Below are 27,400 nucleotides of genomic sequence, written 5' to 3' on the forward strand. Positions count from 1 at the left end.
CTACCCATGGTGTATTCGGTATCTCACAATGGAGACATTACTAGTGCCCACTCGAGCAAATCGATGAACAACGGGATGACAGTGACAGTGACATATTTTCAAACAATGATGGTCTTCCAAAAATTAATCAGAAATTTCATTGAACGTTCTATAAGCATATTTACAGGGAGTATTCTAAATTTCAATAACTTCTGCTAATTATTTTCAATAATGAATAGTCCACATGGCCAGCAGTGTTGAGAGAGCCACTGAGCTCATACCCAGTGTATATGCATGGGTGGACAGTGGTGAGGAAGGGGTTGGGGCTCAGGGCCATGCCGAGTATACCCCAGGTATTTGCTGAGCACTTGAGCTATCTTTCTGACCTGCTATTTGCTAATTTGCTAAAATTATGCTTCAGTGTAGCAGAATATAGGTTCATACTCTTTAACCCTGAATATATCGAGAACTTTGGAGGCACTAAGAGAAAGTTTAAAATACAGGTATTCCTGAAATACATATTGATTCCCATATGTCTCGGGAACTAACAAGAGTGAGAGATAAAGAGAATTTATACATGTGTGAAGAGGGACTGAGGAGCGAGAGAGAGAAGCATGTGAACTCCAGTGTCCGGTGATGTGTACATAATAGTCCACTAAACTATTTTGAAAACGTTACTATAAATTTCATGTTTTTAATGAAAAAATTTTTAATTCATATAGAAATTTTAGAAAGCATATACAGTCCTGGTCTTTTTATTAGAGCAGTGTTTCCCGGTATAAAAATGTTGGAGAGGGAAAGAGTGTAACCTCAGGAACATTTCACAAGTCATTTTTTGTCAATTCACTTAAAGAACATAGATTTCCAAATCAGTTCTAGTCAATTTTTTTTTTCTAAAAAGAGGCAGCAGACAAAAAAGTTTGGGAATGTCTGTTAGGGCAGCCTATCTCAACAGCAGTCATAAGCTTATTGGACCCCTTAAACTATTAGTTTTGTCCTTTAAACACGAATAGAGAAAAGAAAACGCTCTCTTTTCACTCCCCAACAATCCACATTTATTCCCCAACCAATTGGCTTCAAATGAGAAGAATCAACCTAGAGTACAAAGTGTAACACTCCAGGATAAAATGCACGTTCCAAATACAATTCTCGACCAGATGAAAAAGTTGTGCCCAAAGAAAAAACAGAGACACATACACATTTTATTATTTCTAATGCAATTAAACATTTATTTTGAATAAAGACTGAAAAACAATTTTCCAACTCTAAAAGTCTAAATACACTTATAACCTTGTCCTCAAAAGAATGATATGAATATAGCTAAATAGCACAACAAAGTAGACCACAGGTTGTTGGTTTTTTATTTTAATTTCATCTTTTGGTACTGAGGCTCAGACAAAGGGACACACATATGCAAAGCACGTGCTCTACCATTAGCCTATAATCCTGGTCCTTACACCTTTCTTCTTCTTTCTCAGAAATTTTTTAAAAATTTATCTTTTCTTATGTGACTGAAACCCAATCATGAACAGCTTTGTCACTATCTCATGTTGATTCAATAAAAAAATAAATAAATAAGTTATCTTTTCTTCTTAGGTACACAGTTTTCAAAATTATGAATGGTAGAGCTTCATGTATAAGTCATTCCGGCACCATTCCCTCCACTGGATAATCCACTTTTTTCTACCCTTGTGTACATGGCCCATCCTCTTCTCTTCCATCTCCTCCCTTCTACTTCACACCCCTCCCCCACCACCACCCTTCTAAGCTTCCTACTGAAGACCAGCTCTCAATTGCTGCAGCCTTTGGCATTTGCTAGTCCCCTGCTATGCTTCTTTATGTCCCTCACATGAAAGAGATCAATAATTTTATACCAATGCTATCTTTGTGATATTTTAACTGTTAAATATTATTTCTTTTCACATGTATCTTTTATATGTCTATATATTTTTAATAGACTCTAACTTGGTGAATACCCATTTCATGTTAACAATACAGAGGTCTCTTTTTATGGAATATTCTGATTTACCATAAGTAAACATCATAAGAAGGCTAAACATGTATGTGTATTACAAAGTTTGGTATGCCTATATTACAAAGAGCTTCAAAATTTTTTATTTGGGGGCTGAAGTGATAGTACAAAGAGGGCAGAGTTCTTGCCTCATGCAAGTCCAGACCAGGTTTGATTTCTGGGATCACATATGGTCCCAAGTTCCACCAGTGTAAAAAATATAAGCGCATGTGGAGGGGGTGTTGTTGTGTGTGGTGTGTTGTTTGTGGGCTCTTGGGGTGGTTCTCTCTCTCTCTCTCTCTCTCTCTCTCTCTCTCTCTCTCTCTCTCTCTCTCTTTCTTACACTGCTCGCGTTTGGTGCTCTTGAGCCACTGTGTATGGACCGGATCGGGGTGGCTCCTTTGTGCTCTGCTTCTGTGTGTGCTGCTGTGCTCTCTTCTGTCTGTCTATCTCTGTCTCTGTAGTCTCTCCTCTGGTCTCTTCCGACCTCTCTCTGTCTCTGCTCCTGTGTCTTCTCTCTTGCTTCTGTGTCTTCTTCTGCTGCTTCTGTGCCTTTTCCCCCTACATCTGTGTCTTCTCTCTTCTTCTGTGTCTTCTCCTACAGTCTTAGTTTATATAGCAACCACATATGGTGGTGACACAAAGTTGGGTTGAACATCAACAAATCAACAAAGAGGAATAAGACCACTCCTCCAGGAGATTAACAACATCTCATCTAAGGAGATTACTCCAGATTACTGGGAGATCCACTCAAGGGCAGGATCCCATCCAGGGTGTGTCATTTTCTTCTTTCCTCAATGAGTAATCCACTTAATTAGTTGTAGTAAATCTACTAATATTTCTAGCAATGTCATTCGGTATTAGCACAGTAAGAGATATATTGAAATTTGGTACTTCCTGAGGACATTCACCATATACTCCAGACCACAGTCCTCAGACCAGGTTAGTCTTCCAACCCCAGCAGGGTCCTAATCTCATCATTACTTTCGGATCATGACAGCATTGGTCTATGACCATGCTCTCAATTTATAGTTGAGTATTGTGGCACTTTAGCATGGCCCATTTCGATGTCAGGGTAGCTCACAGCTTGCCCTGGGTCTATTCCGTCCCTCATCAGAACCCTGCTTTTAGGGTGCTAGGAACTAAGGGCAACTGAGTTGAGAAAGCAGATGCCCAGGAGTAAGTATTATTGGAGTCAATCAGCTCCCAAGTTACAAAGCATAATATTAACTATCTTCCTGTGCCCATACAGAAAGGACATTGTTTTAAGGTAAACTTAAGTTCCCTGCGGCAAGGCTGAAAGGAGCAATCCTGAAATCCACAGCCAGATGTAAGTCCTGAGCACCATTAGGAGCGGCTCAAAAACAAACAAAAAATTATGTTGTTCATATAAAGTTACTGAACTATACTACCACCAAAGTGCCCTCTCCCCTTTTTCACCAACATGTCCTTGTGAACAGAAGAAATAGAACAGGGACTAAGCCTTTACGACCCTTCCTTCTTGATAGCTAGCAGACCAAAAACTAAGACTCAAACACGCAACACATTTAACTATTCAATCAGATAATATAAGTGACCAGAACAAGACAAATGGAAAAACTAGCAAGCTCATCGCTCAAATAAAAACCTGCTGCTTAATTTCAGCTGACTGCTATTACTGAGGAATGCAAAACCAGAATATTCAAATATTCCCACTTATCAAAGAGTATTAGAGTTTGGCCTTTATGGAAAACTGCAAAAAAAAGCATAAGGTTGCAAACATCTTTAAAAATTGCTTAAATTTTGGGACTAAACAAAACACCTTGAAACACTCGCAACCCAACCGCAAGTTTCTTTTTATTCTGAACCACTTTTTATAAAATCATTTTTTATTGATCACATGTCCCTCCGAACATAGTTAATGTTGAAAACAGACCCTATCAATGTTATAATTAAAAACGAGTGCAATAATTATTGACCTTTTGAATCATCCACCATATCCTCCGTGTTGAGTAAAGCATTGAAGCAAATAACATGAGTAGGTGGGCCTTTTCCCTAGGTTATGTTCAATACTGTGGGTAGTAAACAGTTTAAAAAGAAAAAAAAATCTTTAAAAGCCACCATATTTAATGGTCACTTGAAGTCACTAGTGGAAAGGGACTGATATTTAGCACACTGAGTGCAACACACCACTTAAGAGTCAGCATTTTATAAACCTATGATAAAAATCAATTCAAGGGGCTGGAGCGATAGCACAGTGGGTAGGGCATTTGCCCTGCACACGGCCGACCCGGTTCAATTCTCAGCATTGCATATGGTCCTCCGAGCACCATCAAGAGTAATTCCTAAGTGCAAAGCCAGAAGTAACCCCTGTGCATCACCAGGTGTGACCCAAAATGCAACAACGACAACAACAAAAATCAATTAAAAAACTGACTCACTATTTTCTTCACTGGTACATAAAACTCTGACCAGAGTTCATCAGTGATGAATGATTAAACAAATATGTGAGGTATGTATCCACACCTGGAATATTATCCAGCCCTAAAGTGGAATAAAATAGATATCACAGCATGGAGAGACGAATGTTCAGATTCGTCTCTCAAATCAAATATGTTCAGAGGAAGAAGCCAGGCACAAATCATTCCTAAAATTTAATGCTAACTTTGTCGGTGTCTCAGAAGAGGAGCCTGTTTTCTGATCAGTTCTCCTGTTTCCACAGTTTACCCCACTGTTCCCACTAATCAAATGTCTCTTCCATTTGATTGGGACTATTATATTGCTTATATGAAGCACAGGTTTCTAATCTTTGCTGTAGGGTAGGAATTCACTTTCAAATATCCAGGTTTTGGGCTCAGTGACAGAAAAAAACTACACATCCATAATAGATTCCATTGAATTCTTGCTATTATTTAACATGTAAAGCATATATTATTTTAGCTCAGATCTTAATATTTAATTTTTCAAAAATGAACTAAAAATAATCTGTAAAAAGTTAAATCTCTCCATAAAATTCTGCTGTTACTGATAAATCTTTAAGACAATTTAGAGAAAACAAAACTAGTCATATTTTAAGCATCCCAAGCATTACAAAAATGTCCTCCAAAACGCAATTAACCTACTGTATATCTGATTTTTTTACAACAAATACTCACCTTAAAATGCATAAGCAGATTTTGCCTCCTGATGTGAGTCTGCAAAATCCAAATCTCTGTTTACTTTCAATGTCTGTTAGTACAAACGTAAAGTGCTGTCCAACTTGATTTTGTGACACTCTAGAATACAGCAATATTACGAAACATTAAAAGTCTTATACGAGAATTTTCTTAAAGAAAACAAAAGCATACATATTTATGTGCAGCACTAGCTTCTTTTCAATCAGTTGTTTCTCAAAGCTAGAACCATGTTCCAAAACTATGTGAAACGTGAAAGCTAATTCATGAGTCAAGCATCAAACTAAATTATAACACTTTTACACTAAACAAATAAGCACATACCAATTCCTTCTTAGACAACCATAAACTATTTTACTATACATTTTCATATGCCTAGAAGTATTTTAAAATAATCTCATAAATTCTGAGAAAACAACTGAGATGATGAAAGTGAGGAGGTGGACATGATGACTGGTCTGCTCAGTGCTACTCTCTTTTTCTGATTATCTGAAGATCCTTAGCAAAGCAATGGTCGTCACCTCCAACTCTGCTTAACTGCTGCTTCCATTAACATTCTCACCCATTAAGCTACCATGCAAAATACTACTGGTGTTTTTTAGCATTCTCTTTTAGAGCTACATATATTCTGGAATAAATTTACAAGTATAAACTAAGCATACAATTTCTACAAGAAAACTTAATACAAAGAATTTTAGCTAAGCATTCTAATACTGTAGAATGTGTAATACAAATTTAGGGCATAACATAAATCATTATACAAAATGTTTATTATGGTTTAAAATATACTGTTTTAAAATATCTCCTGTTATGAAATATAAACTTTCCTTTAATGTATTATTATCCTTTATTCTGCAATAAAATATCCATAAAACCTAAAAGTCAATCTTGAAATAACCACAGGAATTAAGTGAAAGGAAATAAGTTATTTTTCAATTAGTGTCAATAGTAAAAAATTACTTTTGTCAGGAAACAGTGCATTCAAATGCTGAATATTTTATAAAAATACACTTCTAAGTGGGAGATGTTTTTAAAATTTTTTGCAAACTTCCAAAACAACCTCCAGGACCTAATATGCTCTTTGGTGCCCAATGTCACAATGTATCTTTTTTAACTACTCTTCCTTAATTTTATCCTGCTATGATCTGAAATTTGTAACTTAGCAGATACAACTGATTCCTAAGAAACAAGGTATGTTCATTAGCAATGCTTATTAGTATTAATTTAATCATCATACCAAAGGCTTTATCTATACTATTGTAAAATTCTAGATTTTCACTTTAGGAAAAATATTTTTCTAAATAAACTTTCTTTTAAGATCTTCTTGTATGATACTCTTTTTATAAAAATGAATAATAGGGTGTGAAAATCACAAGGAAAACAATAAATGAATTGTAATTATGCTCAAAGGGTTATATATTTTGTGAAATTACAACCACACACAGGTAATGCCACATTCATTATTTGTTCAGTAAAATACAAACATAATGAGATCTTCAACACTGCTAGGTTTCCCTGCAGCCCTCCATAATAATGTACTATTTCTATAAAGCTATTCTTGGGAGAAAACTAGCCATGAGTTTTACAGTATCACACAGATGGTCTTTTCAATTATGGTAAGTGAGATAGAAACCAGGATATGTATATATAATTTTTAAACGTGGATCTAGGGCTCTGATGAAAGACATGTTAATATTTTCTATTATTTCTTGCAATGTACGAACTTTCCACTACCTGAAAAATAAAAGAATTGGAACCTTAAGATTTCTCCTAACTGAACACAGTGTGAAAAAAACAAAAGATATAATGATTTTAAAGACTTCTTTATTCCCAGTCCTATTTAATTTCAAATCACCTCTGATCTTTCCTATTAGAAGCAGTGATGAGAAAGTAGACTTAATTGAATTTTTAAAAATACACAGAAAGACTTGAGGGAGTCACTAAAATGGGCAAAAGTGATTTTAAATGACTCATACTGTACCTTTCGATGTCAAAGGGGAAACAAAACTTTGGCACACTCTGTAGGACTTCCTGAAATTTCAAATAAAAACAACCTTAGCATTTTTTTTTTAAGATGCAGTTAAAACTTTCTGGAGACATTTTTGAGAGAAAGCGTTTTTTTTTTTTTCTTAAGAAAAATAGTAGAGGTTCCTAGACTAAAATAATTGATTATTAAAAAGGAATTAAGTTTGTGCTTGGCAGATTGCACTGACAATGCCACGAAAGCCCCAGGAGGGAAAGGCCTGGCCTGAAGGGTATTAACACCCTTCACATCCCCGCTGGGATTCCCTTCAACAAGGCCATATGGATTTTACAAGAAGCACAGCACCATATGGGGAAGCTACGTCTGCTGCTACTTGTACCACAGACTAGCCACAGGGACTTCTGACAGATCCTGGCTCAAAAATATAAATGTTGTTTCAATTAAAATGCAGGCAGAGAAAAGGGAATGAAGTTGGCAGCTGAATGAATTACTGAATGGTGTAACAACCCTACATGTCCCATAGAAAAATGATTATTTTAAAAGAGACTTTCTATTGCTAGAGGAACACATTTATGTTTCAACTCTTAATAAATTTAACAACAGTAACACTAAGTTTTACGTTGAATAACATTCTGAAAGAATGAACTATCTTTTATACAAAGATAAAAGATAGTTTTAAAAAATAAAACATAGATCCTGTGCACTTTCCTTTAAGAATTACCTAATATGCAATGCTCTAATTAAGCAAAAACAGTATTAATTTTGATATATGAACCAATTTTATAACTTATAAAATGATTTCACAAAATTCTTTATCCTACAAACATAACAATTATAACAAGATGTCATCCATATGACAAACAGAAAAAGATCTAAATATATATAACCTCAAAATAACCATGATCATAATTAAACTTTAGAATTGAAAGTGATGTTACAGAAGTTCAAAGTTAGCCAATTTTGCAAGATAGAGCTGAGATTTAGAAGCAGACTTCCTATTAAAAGAAAACAGCAACCATCATATTGTAGTTGTCAAATCACCTGTACCCCCCACTTCTAGCCCCTCAACAAACTTAATTAGTACCTTTATACAAGTAAAACTTGAATAAAGTTTTACTTTATACAGGTAATATACACAGGAATAGTATCAGTATTTGACAATTTAAACTTTACATAGAATATGGTTTGTAATGAAGTAGAACTGTATTATTTTAAAACATAGGTTGTAAGAAGGTGACAATTAAAAAGAAAAAAAAAACACTGCAAAATTCCAATAGCAATACCTACAGAAGCTTTAAGCGCCTTGAGTCACTGAAGAAGAAAGGCACTTTAAAAACAAATCAGTCCTCTACCTATTTAATAGAATCCTGGTTTACTAATGTACCAGGATACCTTCCAAAAAGTATCACACACATGCCAACTTTAGAAAACACTAGTTTTACTACAGACAGTATTTGCTCAATGTCATTTTAAAGAGTCAACAAATTGGAAGCATTAAAGTTACTTAGGCAGTTCATTATTAACACAAGTTCTTTTGACCAGGGCTAATCCTTATCTTGGGTGGTGTGAAGGGTCTCCTGCCACACTTACTCCAAGAAGAGCACTACAAGAGCACTACAAGCCCTTTGTAAACTCTTTCGCTAATTGCACGAACAGTACAGCACTCAAATATTCATTCTTAGCACCTGGATATACCCTGATTTGTCCTAGATTTCATATCCATTTTAAAACTGGGAAGCACGCTTCCCGGTGAGTTGCTCAGTCTTTCACACCCTCCCCCTCCCCCTCCTTCCACAGGCAACACGCATGCGCACACGTCTGCAGCACAGCCTCAGCTCGCTTCCCAACTGGCAGAAGCATCCCTCAGGGGACAAGTCTTTAAACCTCCGCACTCTTTAAAATTCAACCAGCCAGCAGGTCTATAGACTAGTGTATAAACAGTATAGACAAAAAAATCCTCTCTCAGCTTATGTCAGTGACAAAGCAGCTCAGCAGTTGACTGTTTCTCCCCTGACAGTATAAGCTGGGTTTACGCAGATCAATGGCTGGAAGTCCTACCTAGCTCCCTGAGCAGAGTCCTCTTCCTTAATTACAGGTGCAATTCAAACAGAAGTTTAAAAACGTAGACAAGTGTTGGAGGAAGTGACTAAGTTGCTAAAACTAGTTCATTTTGGATCTGGTTAGCGGTATTAGCATTTAATCAAAAATTATATCTTTTTCCTATTGGAAGTGTTCATAAGATGTAACATTTCTACTAATATTTTTACGTAACACATATGTATAATTGCATGTTGATGTAATAGTTTATGTGAAAGGTTTCAGAAAGGTCTCAAAAATTGTTTCCCCTTTTACAGATTTTCTCTTTTTTTTTTTGCAAAATACCAATTTCCTTGGTTAAAAATTAGTTTTAAAAATTCACTGCTAAAATATTTTTACTTCATACAAAATAAATATATTGTACAAATACCTGAGACATGTTAGAAATAATGGAAAAATGTAGTAGGCTATAGAATTATGAGAAGAAAAATTCAAGGAGCAATAACACATCTGAATATGGCCAAATTATAAACCATCATATGAATCACTGGGGAATGAATACATGGAAATTATTTGAGATTTTATGAATCCCACATAATTTTCCTTAGTAGTAAGCTTTACGATAAAATTGATCTTGTGTTCATATCATCTCGGTAGCCCATGAGGTTACCATTTAGAACTATAAATTGAGCAAATGAAAGTGAACAAGGGGAACAAAATTTATTTTTAAGCTAAACTATGTAAAGTGTTCCTCTGGGTTAAAGTTCAGTAACTACAAACATCTTAAAATTTTTCTGAGAAAAGTCTAAAATAAAGTATTTCACTAAAATATCAGTAACTTTTTTCTCAATTTCTTCCCTACTCAATATTGAAATACAGATGTTTTTCTAAGGTTCCAGATATTTGTCTTTTTCATACTCAGTAAGGCATATCTGCCAAGGCAATATCATCCATACCCTAAACCTCATCTATGGATTCAATTACAACTATCAGATCTCTTAATTTCATAAACAGTTCTGTGAATGCTAGATTATCCATCTAATTTCTTTCTAGTACTAAGTTCTCGTTATTTCCCTGAAATCTCAAATTCAGAACAAACCAAAACAAAGTCCATAAGTTACAGTCCTCATAACTTGCAATGGCTGCGTCATTTACTCAGTTACCCAAACCAAAATCACAATCACTGACTAGAATCCTCCGTTTCCCTAACTCGAGTGTATCATAAATCATTCATTGATTCCTGTTCATTTAATTTCAGAATGGTCTTGTCTAGAGATTCTCTGTGGAAGGGAAGAAACAAATAGAATGAAGATGTAAGATCAGTTGGGAAGGTTTTCAAAACTCATTTTATTGGTTATTCTATAGACCCATAAAGACTTGAGTCTAGCTTTATTTAAATAGCATCTAAAATTATGGAATAAAGGGGCCAGAGTGATAGCACAGCGGGTAGGGTATTTGCCTTGCACTCGGCCGACCCGGGTTCAATCCCCGGCATCCCGTATGGTCCCCCAAGCACTGCCAGGAGCAATTCCTGAGTGCAAAGCCAGGAGTAACCCCTGAGCATCACTGGGTATGACCCAAAAAGCGAAATAATAATAATAATAATAATAATAAAATAAAATAAAATTATGGAATAAGACAAAAAGAGGGCTGGAGCGATAGCACAGTGGTTAGGGCATTTGCCTTGCTTGCGGCCAACCCGGGTTCGATTCCCAGCATCCCATATGGTCCCCTGAGCACCGCCAGGGGTAATTTCTGAGTGCAGAGCCAGGAGTAACCCCTGTGCATCGCCGGGTGTGACCCAAAAAGCAAAAAAAAAAAAAAAAAACTAAAAGAGTAATTAATAAATATATATATATACATATATATATATATATTGGATTGGTACTTTTCCAGTGCAGTCAGTGAAAAGATAGACTTTTTGGAACTCAATCATTCTTCCTCCTTAGAGGGAGCCAGGAATCTTTCATCCTCTTTTCTGGTGCCTTGAGTGTATTAGTTCTATTCTCTCTTAATTGTCAACAAAAGGAATTCCTTGAATTTAGCATATCAAATAAAGGCAGCAGCGCAATGTCCCATGAATAAAAAGCATCTCTCTCTGTAGTTCTCTTACTATCAATGAGGAAACCTTTCCCAAAGCCTTGTTAGTTTATTTTACTACTAAATCTAATTAATATGAAGGTCACAGTCATTCCTAAACTAATCTCCAGCACTAGGAATGGTGGTCAGGGGCTGGAGTCGTAGCACAGCAAATAGAGCATTTGCCTTGCACGCGGCCAATTCAGGTTCAATCCCCAGCATCCCATATGGTTCCCTGAGCACCACCAGGAGTAATTCCTGAGTGCAGAGCCAGGAGTAACCCCTGTGCATCAGGTGTGAACCAAAAATTAAAAAAAAAAAAATGGTGTTCAGTGCTAAGCCTAGCCCTCAACTAGCTGTCAGAACTCAAATCCATTCACTTTCTATTAACATGATATATGTAACAAAAAAAGAATCTTGAGTAAAGCATCTTATTTCCTGTCTTCTTAAAATTAAAACAATACCCAGCAATACCACTACTGGGAATATACCCCGGAGAAGCAAAAAAGTATAGTCAAAGTGACAACTGCACTTATATGTTCATGGCAGCACTGTTTACAATAGCCAGAATCTGGAAAAAACCCGAGTGCCCAAGAACAGATGACTGGTTAAAGAAACTCTGGTACATCTATACAATGGAATACTATGCAGCCATTAGAAAAAATGAAGTCATGAACTTTGCATATAAGTGGATCAACATGGAAAATGTCATGCTAAGTGAAATGAGTCAGAAAGAGAGACAGACATAGAAAGATTGCACTCATCTGTGGAATATAAAATAACAGAATAGGAGACTAATATCCAAGAATAGTAGAAATAAGTACCAGTAAGTTGGCTCCATGGCTTGGAAGCTGGTCTCACATGCTGGGGAAAAAGGCAGCTCAGATAGAGAAGGGAACACCAAGTAAAATATGGTTGGAGATCCCGCCCAGGAAGGGAGATGTGTGCTGAAAGCAGACTAGAGACTGAACACAATGACCACTCAATACCCCTATTGCAAACCACAACAACCAATTGGAGAGAGAGAGATCAAAAGGGAGTACCCTGCCACAGAGGCAGGGTGGGGTGGGGGGAGATGGGATTGGGGAGGGGAAGGATACTGGGTTTATTGGTGATGGAGAACGGGCACTGGTGGAGGGATGTGTTTGTGAACATTGTATGAGGGAAAAAAGTTCTAACATGTGTGAATCTGTATCTGTACCCTCATGGTGATTCACTAATTAAAGAATAAAATAAATTTTAAAAAAATTAAAATAATAATTTTAATCAGACAAACATTCAACCTATAATAGCAATTTCAAGGAAATTATAATGCAATATTAGGTAAGGGTACTTCTCAAATATTACTTTTGTTCATTTAAATCACAACTGAATAATTTTCAACAACAAAGGCACAACTTGTCAATTTTAATCTAATTTTTCACTGAGGCCATAAATTTCTAAAAAGATTATTTACTAACTTTTGACTATTGCCCCAAAGAAATGTTAATTAACTAGTACCATGTATTCAGTCTATTTGTGCCCACACTGGGAATAAGAAAGTATTTTTTCTCAAAAGGTACATCACTGAGCTGCTTAATTACCATTTAGTTGAGGAGTGCAGACTAACATCCCCAAAGGACACACGAATGAGTTCCAGGGCAACAGCACACTCACAGACATGCTGCAGGATATTTCAAATTTTCAAAGAAAATACTGTTATGCCAATAGGGCAATTCAATCAGAATTTTTTTATGAAAATATAGAATCATAATAATATAGTACATTATACATATAGCCTCTTAAATGTCACATTCTCATTTTAATCTGTTGATATCTCCTGCACCATAAGAAACATATGAAAACAGAACTTTCACAAGTCCCAGTATAATTAAGTGCCAGATTATTATTATTTCTCCCATTATTCATCCCTAGGTCATATGCAGATCATCTTACATTCTTTATCCCTTGGTCATATGGAGATAATCTCTCTGTTATCTTCCATGCAAACATTCTCCATTTACCAGCAGGTCATGCAACTAAAAAGAATGTTGTGTACAAATGACAAATGTAGGTTTTATATTTTCTAAAACAGTACACTTTAGTTATTCTTTATTTTTCTGCTTCTGCATAGTACCTGGGTCAGAACAAAGTTGCATTATAAAGCTGTCTGATACCTTAAAAATAATAGTTATTAATTTTAGAGAATAAATTAGAGAACCAACAAAGTTCTTTGAAAAAATGTGTTTAGATGGCTATTATATTCTTGGTACAATGGTATATTTATTATTTATTTCTCTATGTTTTAATGGCCCATCGATCCCTAAGATCTCATGGAAATGAAAATCATGTTGTAATCTTAGAAGTCTAGAAAAATAATAATGGATCATCCATGATTAAAAGTCATCAAAAAATTATGTGAAAAGAAAATTAGTGAGAAAGGGAAAAAATAACTATAAGAGAGATATGTAAATGAAATTAGGGAGGAAATTCCGGAGTACTGGAGAAAAAGCTGTGAGAGAGAAGGGACATATCAGATGGGTCGAGGGAGTTACACAGTAGATAAGAGTAGTGTCCCCCTCATAGCACTGCACTGCAGCACTGTCATCCCGTTGTTCATCGATTTGCTAGAGCCGGCACCAGTAACATCTCCATTGTGAGACTTGTTGTTACTGTTTTTGGCATATTAAGTACGCCATGGATAGTTTGCCAATCTCTGCCGTGTGGGCAGGATACTCTTGATTGCTTGCCAGGCTCTCCAAGACGGACAGAGTCATTGAACCCAGGTCCGCCATGTGCAAGGCAAACACCCTACCTACTGTGCTACCGCTCCAGTCCAAAGGAAGGTTTGGGACAAGAAAGAGTGACTAACAATGTCACGAAGAACATAAGAAAATGTGCCTTGAAAAACAAGAAGATTGATTATATAAATCCTCTAGTCAATTAAGTCCGGACTAAATGCAAAAAGAAGAGAAATTGTTTCTCCTGATCTACCCAAAACACTTTACATTATCCCAGCATAATTGTCAACAACATTCCCTTTTATTCTCAAAAGGACCAGGAAACTTTCTGGAATGAAACCCTTCAAGAAATGTGGGTTGCACAGAGCTGCATCTGTCAAAATTAATCCCATTCAATCCTTCACCATGCATAACTGATCAAAAATAAATTAATAAATAAATCAGTTACCCTACATAAGAGAAATTGTGAAGTTCTCAAAGATTTAAAGCAGTGGAGGACACAACCGGGTTTGAGTTCTAAAAAAAAAAATCACTTGTAGTTTGCAGAATCAATTTTAGAAGTATAAGGCTGAAGGCTGAAAAATTAGATAGGAGGCAGTGAGTGGTGGTAGCCTGAACTTACACAGCACTGGAGGAATGTAAAGGGCACAATTTAAGACATATGTAAGGGTCAGAATAAAGAGCTTCAGGAGAGTGGTTAAGGCAAATGCCTTCCGCGCAGCTACCGTGGGTTCGATCTCAAGCATCCCACAGAGTCCCCCAGCACTGCCAGGAGTGATCCCTGAGTGCAAGTCAGGAATCTGCCCTGAGACCCAGAAATGATAACAATATGTGTGAGAGTAAAAGCAGAGACATTTAGGAGGTGAACAAATAAACTGTCCAGTGCTTCAGAGAAAGAATTTAGCCTAGAATTAAAACAAAAAAAAAATAGGGAAAGCAATAAGAGGTGTGCCTTTCTTAATACACTTCCAAGTATAAAATCACTAACTCTCCTACAATGATGAAATCATGTGTCTATTTCCCTAATGATTTGTTTGTAGAGTGTGCACCCTTTTGGTTTTATAATTACTATGTGATCTGTCAGTAACTAGGAAGAATAAACGCATAGCAAACCAGGAAGTCTTAGTTTTCCTAACTGGCATAGTCAAGAGAAACGTACCTCCAAAGATCTATTTTTTTGAGGGTCTACTGAACTTTGAATTTTCCATAATACTCACAGTGTCTAGGGCCATCAAAATCAAGTGGTCCTGCAAGATGGACAGCTCAAGAAAGTGTTATTTAAGAATCTGCATGCGGGGCTGAAGCAATAGCACAGCGGGTAGGGCGTTTGCCTTGCACGCGGCCAACCCAGGTTCAAATCCCAGCATTCCATATGGTCCCCTGAGCACTGCCAGGAGTAATTCCTGAGTGCAGAGCCAGGAGTAACCCCTGTGCATCGCCAGGTGTGACCCCCAAAAAAAAAAGAATCTGCATGCTTTCTTCTGATTGCCTTCCTAAGTAAAGATATGATTAAAATAATTATTCTTTGTGTCCAGTTATGACCAAAGTACTTCATAGGAATATAATTTCATTTAGGTATTATAACAAATTGTATCTAATTTCCATTTATATTGGATGCTAGAGTGTGGAATAACTGTTAAAGAGAGAAAGTACTTTTTCCAATTCACAAAGTCCAGAGTTGAGATGTTAACTCAAACTGAAGTTTCTAAAGGCAGAAGCTTCCCACCAACAACACATCATTCATGAATATTCTAATACAGAATCAGTCTAAATCTTATAGCTATGTGGTCTCCTTATGGTGGGTACTATCCACTCACATATATTTACATGTTATACATATTTATACAGGTATATTTAAAAAGAATGAATGTTATATAATACTTCAGCACACCAACATTCAACCAGGTAGAAAATTTAAGTAGGCAAGATGCAAAGAAACCACTGGAAGACATATGGACTGCTATTTGACAGAAAATGTGAACTTCACCCACCCAAGGTTGTTTTATTTTCCTGAATTTAGTTTTAGGGAAGGCAATGTTGCTTATGTGTATATTCTTACTACTAAAAACATGAGAAAAGCTATAAAATACTATAAAAAACATTTACATTGGGTGATGGGGCAGGAAGTAATAAATATATAACAAACAGTTTCAAGGGATACCTTCTCACCATTGAGTACAGTAGTATGCAAATTTTAAGTATATTATTGAAAATCTAAACTAAAATCCTATATAACAGATCAAAGCAAGGGTCACATCACAGGTAAATAATACAAGCAGAAGATTAAACAAGATTTAGAACAACAGAAGGGCTTAAGGTTAGAGAGTATTTTATTATCTTAGGCTCCATGGAAATCTATAGGAAGGTCCAAGTGTCAGGATACGGTGATCAGAGAGAGACAAGAGAAAACTGCAGGTCAGGTGGCGGACACCTGGGTCAGTCACACTTTCAGCAATTCCATCGAGGGACTTTGTTAGATGTTGTTAATCATCTTCAACTTTAAGCAGGAACTAAGGACTCAAAAACAAAACCTTATCCAGATATGGAGAGTATGCAGAATTGGAAAATTAAGAAGTTAGGGCTCTGATTTCTTTTGGGGGAATCTAGATGATCTTCCACAAGACTTTAATTTTATTAATAATGTGCATGCCATAATTTTTTAATTTGTTTAAATTTGTTTCACATGCCATAATTTTAAAGTCAATTAAATCTGTGTCAAAAGTTACGTTTTGAAATAATATTTCCAAAGTTCCACACAGCAACAAGGTATCTTTAGTCTAGAAACTCATTCTGCTCCACCTATGAAGCAACATGCACCTCTTGGAGTGAAAATTCCCTCCACACTCAGTGAAGTAATCCTGGCCTCTTGCTGAGGTTCTAGGCAAAGGTGCCAATTTCATACTTAGTTCCTGTAAGGCAGAACTCTTCTGAGAGAAACTCAACTGTGGACAGTGGGTCTTTTCATATGCAAAAGTCAACGAACAGGCTTCACCAAATAGCGATGAGTTTTGGTGATTCCTAGAACCATCCACTTAGGCACAAGTACCCATATAGAGAAAACATGATTTCCTGAGTCTCTTGAAAAAAAAATTTATTTTAAAAACCTGAAACAAGCTATATAATTATTTGATTTAAATTTTTTCAGTTAAGAATTATTAATTCTCCTGAATTAATTATTTCATATCTGCTTCACAACATATTTATGTTCTTTATATTATTCTTTGTAATACAGTATTGAATTAGAATATGTGAAAATTAAAAAATAATTAGAAAAAGTTACTTAGGGTCTGGAGCGATAGCACAGCAGGTAGGGCGTTTGCCTTGCACATGGCCGACTGGGGTTTGATTCCCAGCATCCCATATGGTCCTTCAAGCACCACCAGGAGTAATTCCTGAGTGCAGAGCCAGAAGTAACGCCTGTGCATCACCAGGTGTGACCCAAAAAAAAAAAAAAAGTGACTTCTTTGGAAAAGAAGATTACTGGAAAATTCCAGTCTTAAATCAACCCTTGTTCAGCTAAAATTATAAAAAGTCCTTCCAGGTACTGAAGATGTTCTTCAAAGTCTGGTATATAACCAGCACCCTGAATTTGAGTACTCTCAACATTGCATCTCTAGGGATTTCTTATTTCTACATTTAACACTACCTTTTTCGAGTATGTCACATCTGATTTCTGTGCAATGTGGAAAAATCCATTCACTATGTGGTTGTTTGCTTTTTTTTTTTTCCAGTATCTCCATGAGATGAAAGGACCTGCCCTATAATCTGAGGAAATCAAATATTCACTCTTCCCTTCTAAGAGTACCTGCTCCAGAAACCACGATCCATTTATCTGGCTATCCTCAGCTTATCCTTGATTTTCTTTGTTTTTGTTTGGGGGTCACACTCTGTGGAATCCAAAAGGTTGGTCCTGGCTCTGTGCTCAAAATCTACTCCTGGCAGTGCTCAAGGAAACCATATGCATTGCTGAGAGCTGAATCATGGTCATCCACACGCCAGGCAAGCACCTTAACCTTTGCACTATCTTGTTTCTCAAACTTCTCTCCTCAGTTTAAATCCTGCCTCTCCACAAGCCTACGCCATCGGAGCTCCTAAAGTTCTATTATAAGCCGCCACCTTTCCATTGCAAATATACTTTCACCCCTGCACAGGACAACCAGAATGCAACGCTCAAACCCCATCCAGTCATTTAACAGCTAGGGAGACCATATGCTTCTTTTCTCCTAATTTCAGTCAGAGGTAAACACTGGTATTTGAATACCTGGCCTATCTATATAATTAGAAACATTATCCTCCCCACAAATTTAATCCTCTCCCTAAACACCTTATTTCTACTTCATGGGGTTTTCTCCCAGTCATGAGTTTTCCAAACTTAAGAAACAGGCTTTCTTTTTTTTTAATTGCACAGGAACACATAAGAAACTAGTTAAAACACAGAACTTGCATCAGCGTTCACACAAAAAATCATATTCTGGCACTGTTATCTTTTCTGGTTAAAAAGTCTGAGTAAAGAAATACGTATTAAGCTTACAAAGATAAGTAGCAATGTTAAAATACATCTAGAAAAACACATGTAAGCAATCAAATAACAGCATCTGAATAATGCAGCTACAAAGTAATGTTAATAAGCCATATTTAAATATAACATTGACTTTTGCAATTACCTAAAATAACATGTAACAACCATAAAGTTACTCTTGAAATTAGAGCTTGTAAAGGCCAAACACTAACCAAATGTTTGTATACTACATGAGGTATTTCTAGAAAATATCATATCTAGCATTATGTGATTAAAATTTGAAAAGCCTAACATATGCAAAGTCTATTAAAATGCACATAACTTATCTCACTCAAAATGAAAATATAGTTAATAAGTAATACTATTCATCTTGACTCTTCCAGCTCTTTCAAAATACAAATGCATTCCTTTTCTCCAAAACATGGCAGCTGGGGATGAAAAGAAAGATTTCAAATGATCATTTTCATATCATATTCCATCATCTTTTCATCAGTCTTTCCTCGCTTTTCTTTGAGCCCCATTCTTTTACAAGAGGTCTCTTTTTAGATCAATCCATATTTCCATAATCCACACTGCTGTTTCCTCCTCTGCTCCCCAGGGTGGACTAACCCCCACATCTAGGACTATAGCTTACAACTGTCATTAAGCCTTGTAACAATAACAAGATAACAAAAGAACGGGGTGGGGATGAGGCTAGCTGGTACCATATGTTGATCAAATTCAACATTTTCTTTTAATATAGAATACTTTCTAAGCTTTAAAATGTAATCATTCATTGATATGAACTTGTTCTTTCCAACTGTATTTCACTTGCTCTCTCCAACTGTATTAATGCTTAAGTTTTAAGATGAATTTTAAAAAAAGAAAACTTGGAACACCACTTTAAGAGAGTTTATCTGTTACTAACATACTATATTGAAAGGAGAGGAAAATACAGAAATGAACAAGAGAAAAGATAAAGTGGCAATTTATGGTTAGTTACTGACCCTTGTTATAACTCCTCCTAATTTTTTTTTTCTAAAAGGCATTTTAAAAGTTACATTAAGCAAGTTTATTTAAAGAATATAATATTCCAGGTAAACTAATATTGACTTTATGTCTATTTTAAAAGGCTTTGAATTTTTTCCATCAACTAACAGCTAAATGTTTGTCACTCTTACTTTCACTCCCTTATTTCAAAGGTAACTAAATTTTTAATTTAACTACATTCTAAACTAAAAGAAAAAAACTAAAATGTGAAATTCTGAACAAAAGAAAGCCATGTAGTCCCTTCATTATACTTTTATTTTTATGACTAATCACAGTAACCTCAAAAATAATTTCTCCACTATTTCTCTCAGACCTCTTTGTAGTAATGTTATAGATTTTTTTTTGCCAAATATTTTACTGCTCAATAAAAAGTTAAGTTTTAGTGAAAACATATTTACCTCTTTCAAGTTATATCATGCTATTATTTAATTTCTATAAGTAACTGAGTGGTGCCAGATGTCTTAAGATTCACCTAAATCATTTACATCACTGGAATATAATAATTTCACTTGCATAAATATAAAAACCTCATCTTTTAGAGCTCATTAATTAGAATCTAGCCCCCTTAAGTAAAAAAAATACATATATATATGAGATTCTAGACTTTATTATCTAAAATGATTCTTTATAGTAGTTTAATATATTTAATTCTATTTTCCAATATATACCACAGCTATCAAGAAATATCACTATATTTTACAAAATTGGTCTCCCTGTTTGCAATAAAAATTTTTAAAGGTAGAAAATATGAAATAAAAATTTGATCCCATTTTTGCCTTTAACTTTCTAACACTGCATTTGCAAAACAAATCTTTTTTATTTTTTATTTTTTAATTTTTTTGCATTTTGGGTCACATCCGGCATAGCACAGGGGTCACTCCTGGCTCATGCACTCAGGAATTACTCCTGGCAGTGCTCGGGGGACCATATGGGATGCTGGGAATCGAACCCGGGTCGGCCGCGTGCAAGGCAAAAAGGCCCTTATTCCCTACCCACTGTGCTATTGCTCCAGCCCCGCAAAACAAATCTTTATAAAGAGATAAGTAGAAAAAAAATAAATGATTTAAGATCCAACTTTAAGCAATTTCCTTTTTATTTCTTATTGTTTTATTCTGATTCTTCATCAGAAATAAGCATAAACAAAAAAGTAGCACTATCAAAATAAAAATAATAATGCCATATTTGTCTACAAGGAGAATATTTAAGAAATGGTTATTTTAGGGTCATTGAGACTGATAACTGGCAAATGTTTCAAATATGAAATATACACAAAAATATACTTATTTCCCAATCATCTCTATGAAATCATATTCTTATTAAAAATGAAAAATGAACTTGCTTTAGTTATATGTGTTCAAATGCAATCTGTACGCAGAGGGATGCTAAAATAAATGTCACCTCAATAGCAAACTGGTTCCAGACTGAAGAGAGGGCTGGGGAGGCTAGTGCCCCCTTTCCAGGCAGTGCCCAAGTTCAGTCCCAGGCACTGCAATGCCCTGAACGCCTCCAGGAGCCACCCCAACCCTACCCCACTGGGCCGGGCTGAGTCTCTGCATCCACCAGGTGTGGTCAAAAAGCAAACAAACAAAAAAAGGCCCTTATTCCAGAGATTTCATTCTTTCTACTTGGAAAAAAAAATCATAGCTGACAGAGAATTCTACTCAAGTAAACTGAGCACTTTGTTAGTAAACCTTATTTCAACAGTTATTATATTGTTTAATATAGCTATCTAAACATACTTTCTATAATCTTCAGGTAAGCCAACTACAGAACTAATATTAATGTACTATATATATATATATATATATATATATATATATATATATATATGCTCAAACGGGCACCAGTAATATCTCCATTATGAGACTTCTTGTTACTGTTTTTGGCATATAGAATATGCCATGGGTAGTTTGCCAGGCTCTGCCATGCAGGTGGGATACTCTTGGTAGCTTGCCGGGCTCTCTGAGAGGGATGGAGGAATCGAACCCAGGTCAGCCACGTACAAGTCAAACGCCCCACCATATATATACTGAGATAATTTCCAAGATAAACTCCTAAAACAATGATCAGTAAGCAGACCTCAGCTATATATAGTCATTCTTAAATGTGACAAAAAGGCTATAACAGTTGTGCACTGGTAAATGACAATGGGAGAAATGCAGCACTATGGTTAACGTGAAATCTCAAAGAGATTCTCTTGGACTTGGCTTCCTAGTTTGGGGATAGCAACAGAGGAGAGTTATAATTTAACCACAGAGGAGGGACAACACTTAAACAGTATTTTCTAATGTAAGTGCTGTGGTCATTTCTGTTTTGTCCAGTGCTCGGCAGCTGCTCCTGGTGGTGTGCAGGAATGCTGTGGTCCCAAGAGGGACCTGGGCTGCCTGCAAGCCAAGTCTTCACTCCAGCTGCTGCACCTTTAGCCCAACTTCCTTAATTTGTTTCAACACCATTAAGTTGACTACTGTATACATACACTGTAGTATTGCCAAAACTCTGGCATGAATTTTAGACAGGCGTTTATTTTCCATAATCTTAAACTGCATTAACAAAATTTTTATCAGGTGTTTCCAAGTCTGTATTTTCTCTTCAACATGTACTGCTCTTTTCCTCCTTGACCACCATCTGGAAAGTCTATGTTCTCTCTCTCTCTCTCTCTCTCTCTCTCTCTCTCTCTCTTCTCTCTCTCTCTCTCTCTCTCCTCTCTCCCCCCTCTCGCTCTCTCTCACCTCTCTCCTCTCTCTCCACTCTCTCTGCTCTCTCTTCTCTCTCTGCTCTCTTTCCCCTTCCCCCCTCTCTCTCCCATCCTCCTCCTCTCCCTCTCTACAGCTCTGTCTCTCCCATACACACACCTCTCTAACTTTCTTCAAATTGAAACTTTGCTTCGCAATACACGTATTGTTTCATGATGATTACCATCAGAAATGAAATGAAGACAGTACCATAATTTTTAGTGGTGGCAAAGATACCAGAAAGACCTTCTGCTCAGTTTTTATACTCCCTCATTGGGGAAGGAGGGGTTACCCCAGCTCTGCTCAGGGCTTTCTCCTGGCTCTGTTCTCAAAAATCACCCCAGCAGTGCTCAAGGGATAATAGGTGGTGGCTGAAGATAGACCCGATCAGCTGTGGGCAGGATAGGACACCCGACGTGCCATCCTACCTCTCCAGCCCTGCATTTGCTCACATTTTAGACAGGGAAACCAAGATTGGAAGAAACGGCCCCACTGCCCAACTCTTATTACCCTTAACCCTCAGGACTTTCCTGCTTCTGGGCCACTTCATAACCCTCAGAGACACCCTTTCCTTATGCCCCCGCAATGTCATTTTAATGTTCTAGCTGCATTGTCTAGTCATTCCTCTGTTGTTTTAGACCCTATTTTGTTACTATACTAGCGGAATTACTTGACAGGGAACAGACATTTCACTTCCTTTCCAAGTCGAGGACTTTACACATTTATTTTTTATGTATCTTTCCCCTATTTGATCAACTTTTGTAATCAATATGTCAGCAAATCCTATTTGTTGGGTATCTCTGTCTTGTACATCTTCCATCTCTCTTTCTACAGTTCCCTACTTACTGCACATCCTAACCTCTTTTTCTATTTTATTCCTAATATTTTGTGCAGGGATGGAGAGACTATATAGCAGTTAAGGCACCTGCGTTGTATGCAGCCTATACAGGTTTGATCCCTGTTTCCACATATGGTCCCCAGACAACTGCTAGGGTTAACACTTGAGCACAGAGACAGGAGTAGCCCCTGCACACCACTGGGTGTGACCACCAAAACAAAGAAACCAAAAAACCCTAAACATTTGGTTTTTCAGTACTTTATTATATCACTTTCAAGTTCATTTGAAGAAATTCTTGCATACTGATTTCTTCAACTGCGACAACACAGCTCCATTTACATTCACGGTTTCCTCTCCTATTCTTCTGTACAGAATTCCCTTTGATAGCAAAAGGAAAATCCATTTACAATGCCTGAAAACTGATTTCTGTTGCCATATTGGTTTTCCACTGACCAAAGAAGAAAAAATATTGTACTGAACCATACAATAAATACTGGCAATGCAAAAATAATTCCATGTGGGAAAATCAAAAAGATAATGGACTGATATAATTTCCTCAAATAAAATACTACACTTTGAAATTAGAAAAATAGCAAAGAGAAATGTATAATAAATGTTTTTAAAGGTCTAAATATAGGTAAGCAGTATTTGTGCCAACATTTTAAGCAGAAAGAATCATTTGCTAATCACATACACTCTTGAGAATGAGAAACTTGATTTCAGTCCTAGCACTGTGTGACCAATAGAGATCTTAGAGAGTCTGAGTCTGGGAATGATACTATCTCCTACCAATGCTAGGAGGAGTTCAAGATAAAAGTGAATTACACATTTAAAGTGGACTGGAGCGATAGCACAGTGGGTAAGGCGTTTGCCTTGTATGTGGCCGACCTGGGTTCAATTCCTCCATCCCTCTCAGAGAGCCCAGCAAGCTACCGAGAGTATCCCGCCTGCACGGAAAAGCCTGGCAAGCTACTCGTGGCGTATTCAATATGCCAAAAACAGTAACAAGTCTCATAATGGAGACATTATCGGTGCCCGCTCGAGCAAATCAATGAACAACAGGATGACAGTGCTACAGTGCTACACACTTAAAGCTTCCAATATAGGGCAAAATGCATGGTAAGAATTTATAAAACCTTGTATGAAGTATTATTAATTGGGGCCTGAGAGAATAATACAATGGGTAGGGTGCTTGCTTTACACATGGTCAACCTGAGTTGAACCCCAGCAGCCCAGCTGGTCCCCCAAGTCCTGCCAGAAAGGATCTTTGAGTGCAGAGTATGGAGTGAGTCCTGAGCACTGCCGGGTGAGGCCCAAAAGCAAACGCAAAATATTAGTACTGAAATGGTCCCTGATCTAGTGAAAAGAGTGGTTAGAAAGAAGCTAAAGATATATTAAAGTAGTGAAAGAGAGAATGAAAAATATATGCAGAGTACTATGCACTTGGAGCATTTAGAATATTCATCAAAAAGCACTTACTAGGCTGGAGAGACAAAACAGCACGGCAGACAAAGGGCTGCCTTGTATGCAGCCTACCTGAGTTCAGTCCCTGGCGCCCCAGACCCAGGAACCCACCAAGAGTCACCCCTGGATGCAGAGCCAAAAGTAAACCATAAAGCAAAGGTGTCGCACCCAAACAAGAACCAGAAAAAGATAAACAGCATTTGCCAAACTTTTCTTTTAGGACTGGGCTCAATTCTCATAGAGAATTTCTTCGCTAAATACAAAATGGAAACATATAGAGAAAATAATATTTAAATGTCCCACTTGCTTGAACTTTCAAAAGGTCTATAAGAACAGGAGTATACCGGATCCTGGAGTCTATGACTATTCATCATCATCACGTAATTAATTGAATTTTTATTTAAGTATTTAATGATCCACTAACCTCACAATCTGGACACAGAGCCAACAATTCAGCCCATATACTGAAAAATCCTGGAGCCAGAAAGCTAGCCGAGAGGTAAGGGGCTTGCTGCACTGACCTTCCATGGACACCTGGCACCTACATGATTCCCAGAGCACTACCAGGAACAAGCCTGCACACAAAGCCAGGAGGAAGCCCGAAGCACAACTGGTTTTGATCCAAAAATAAACAAAAAGATTGTTTTATCCCATTTCTTCACAAAAAAGGAAGCGCCTCATCAGGTTTCCATTTTCAATGCGCAGTGGCACTATAAGACCGAAACCTTAATATGAACACTACTGATACCTCAATAAAATAATGAAGACAATGAAAGAGCTTGTTTCTATCAAAGTTTACATTTGTACTGTTAACCAGTGCTAACCACTTAACTTCACAATGATAGAGCCAAAGCTGTGGTATAAATGTCATGGTATAAATGTTCAAGATTTAATTTGTTTACGCCATCTCAAAATAACCCATCATTTTGGTCAGACTAAATATTGAAGCTACAAAACTACAATTTCAAATGCAAATGGAAAGCTTTGCAAGCAATTCCACAGTATTCCCCAAATATTAAGCTCGGAGAAGCTCCTGAGCACCTTCGGGCTTCGCATACAAACAAGCACAAAATACAAATGCACCCAAGAGAGTGATGGGGGGACACTGGAACTCAGCTGGTGTGTACGGTGCAGTGGCATTGTAAGCCCAAAACCTTAATATGAACACTATTAATACCTCAGTAAAAATTCAAGTAAATAAAATAGCTTTATTTATTTTTCCAAAGTCACCTATGTCATATACTTTTAAGAAATTAAAACTACAGAAATTAAAACTCCAAGAAATATATCAATTTCACTTACGCATGCAAATAATTTAATGCTACTATAATAAGAAGACCTGGTCACTTACAGCAGTCACTACTTAATTTTAAGTAAACAGAAATATAGTACATTTAATACTACCTACTTTTTCTAATGGCACATTTCCCCACACTATTTCTAAATAGATTGAGAGTATAAAATATGTTAAATTATAAGCATTTAATTATTTTAATTTTAATGGACTCTAAAATTATTTCGTAAATTCAAAAGACTTTTCCATATATACTCTGCACATCTTTATTTCTTAAGTTGACCATAAGAAAATAATTATAGCAATTCAAGTACAGGAGGAGTAGCAGTAATAATGATATTACTACAGCTTTAAATGGTTTGTAAAAATTATGATACCAACCTGGTCTCCAAAGTCCTCTGGGAATTTCCACAATATCACAGGATCTGTAAATAATTGACAAATGACATTAAGTAGAGGCAAAGAAACATTTAAAGTAACAATCATTAAAATATTCAATATTATCAAAGCTAAACTTTGATAATTTTAAATATTTCTTTAAATGTTTATAGTTGATGAAATTCAAAATTAAATCTTTGGGGTTATAATGACCTTCAGAACTAGAATAAAATTAATAATTTGTTCAGATTTTCAAAATCATTTAACAATTCATTATTTTATCTGCTTTAGATCTTTAAAGTCTGAAGTATACATATCAAATCTAACTACATTTGTCATATAGTATTAATTTGAAAAAAGACTTAACTAGAAAATATGCAATCAAATGTATTATAACACTCAGGTTATATATGCATATAACTATATCACCTTAAATTTCAATTTAAATACTAATAAAATTCACTAAAAATATGCTTTATTTCAATAGTCTTAAAAGCCCATTTTGCAATTCTCTAAAGCATTTTTAATAATTGGTTGATAAGGCAACAAGCTGACAATTTTTCTAACATGTCATGCTCATATATGACTCATATAAATCAATACTATTTTAAATTATTTACAGACTTCATTTTCACTATTTCACATGTTATTTTCCTTTTACTTAGTATAACAAAAAGAAGTCATTTGTGATAGCACTAATAAATATTTTTTGGTCATGCACTTATATTTTGATTTGCAAAAAACAATTTCTGGATACTGGAATATGCCTTAAAGGACAGTATGTAATAGATTAAATTAGTTATGAAAAACGCTTTAACAGACTGTGATAACCAGAGTAAAAAGTATCAGCAATAAGAATTTTAGTTCCATTTGGTCAAAGATATCATTTGACGTATCTAGTTAATGAAAAGTCACTTCACTCCATTGTCAACACTATTACATTTTAAAAAAATGTTCAAGTATGTTTAATTTCAAGCTTTCAACTCCAATGTTGCCTTCATGCAGCAACATTATTAACAGGAACTTGCATCTCTTGCTGAATTACAACTTTTTCTCCAGGTATTTTAACTTTCAAAGAAAGAAAAGAAAGCAGGCTTTGTAAAATCTTTATAGACTTAAGAAAATGAAAGATTCTGTATTAATAGAAAATGTCTTCTAAAATATAGTAAGAATGTTATAACTTT

At 36.1% G+C, this 27,400-nt stretch overlaps 1 protein-coding gene across 1 annotated transcript in view; it reads right to left on the reverse strand.

The window, feature by feature from the left end:
- The window catches only part of DENND1B (DENN domain containing 1B), a 223,246-nt gene that overhangs the window by 140,281 nt on the left and 55,565 nt on the right, over positions 1 to 27,400 (reverse strand). Inside the window, exons 3-5 of the mRNA XM_055144664.1 lie at positions 26,220 to 26,263; positions 7,124 to 7,173; positions 5,125 to 5,244 (exon numbers count right to left, since the gene is read on the reverse strand). Coding sequence (XP_055000639.1) covers positions 5,125 to 5,244; positions 7,124 to 7,173; positions 26,220 to 26,263 — 214 coding nt within the window. The remainder of the gene's footprint in view (positions 1 to 5,124; positions 5,245 to 7,123; positions 7,174 to 26,219; positions 26,264 to 27,400) is intronic.

Source organism: Sorex araneus, chromosome 7, assembly GCF_027595985.1.
Source record: "Sorex araneus isolate mSorAra2 chromosome 7, mSorAra2.pri, whole genome shotgun sequence".
In the NCBI taxonomy this organism is placed as follows: Eukaryota; Metazoa; Chordata; class Mammalia; order Eulipotyphla; family Soricidae; genus Sorex; species Sorex araneus.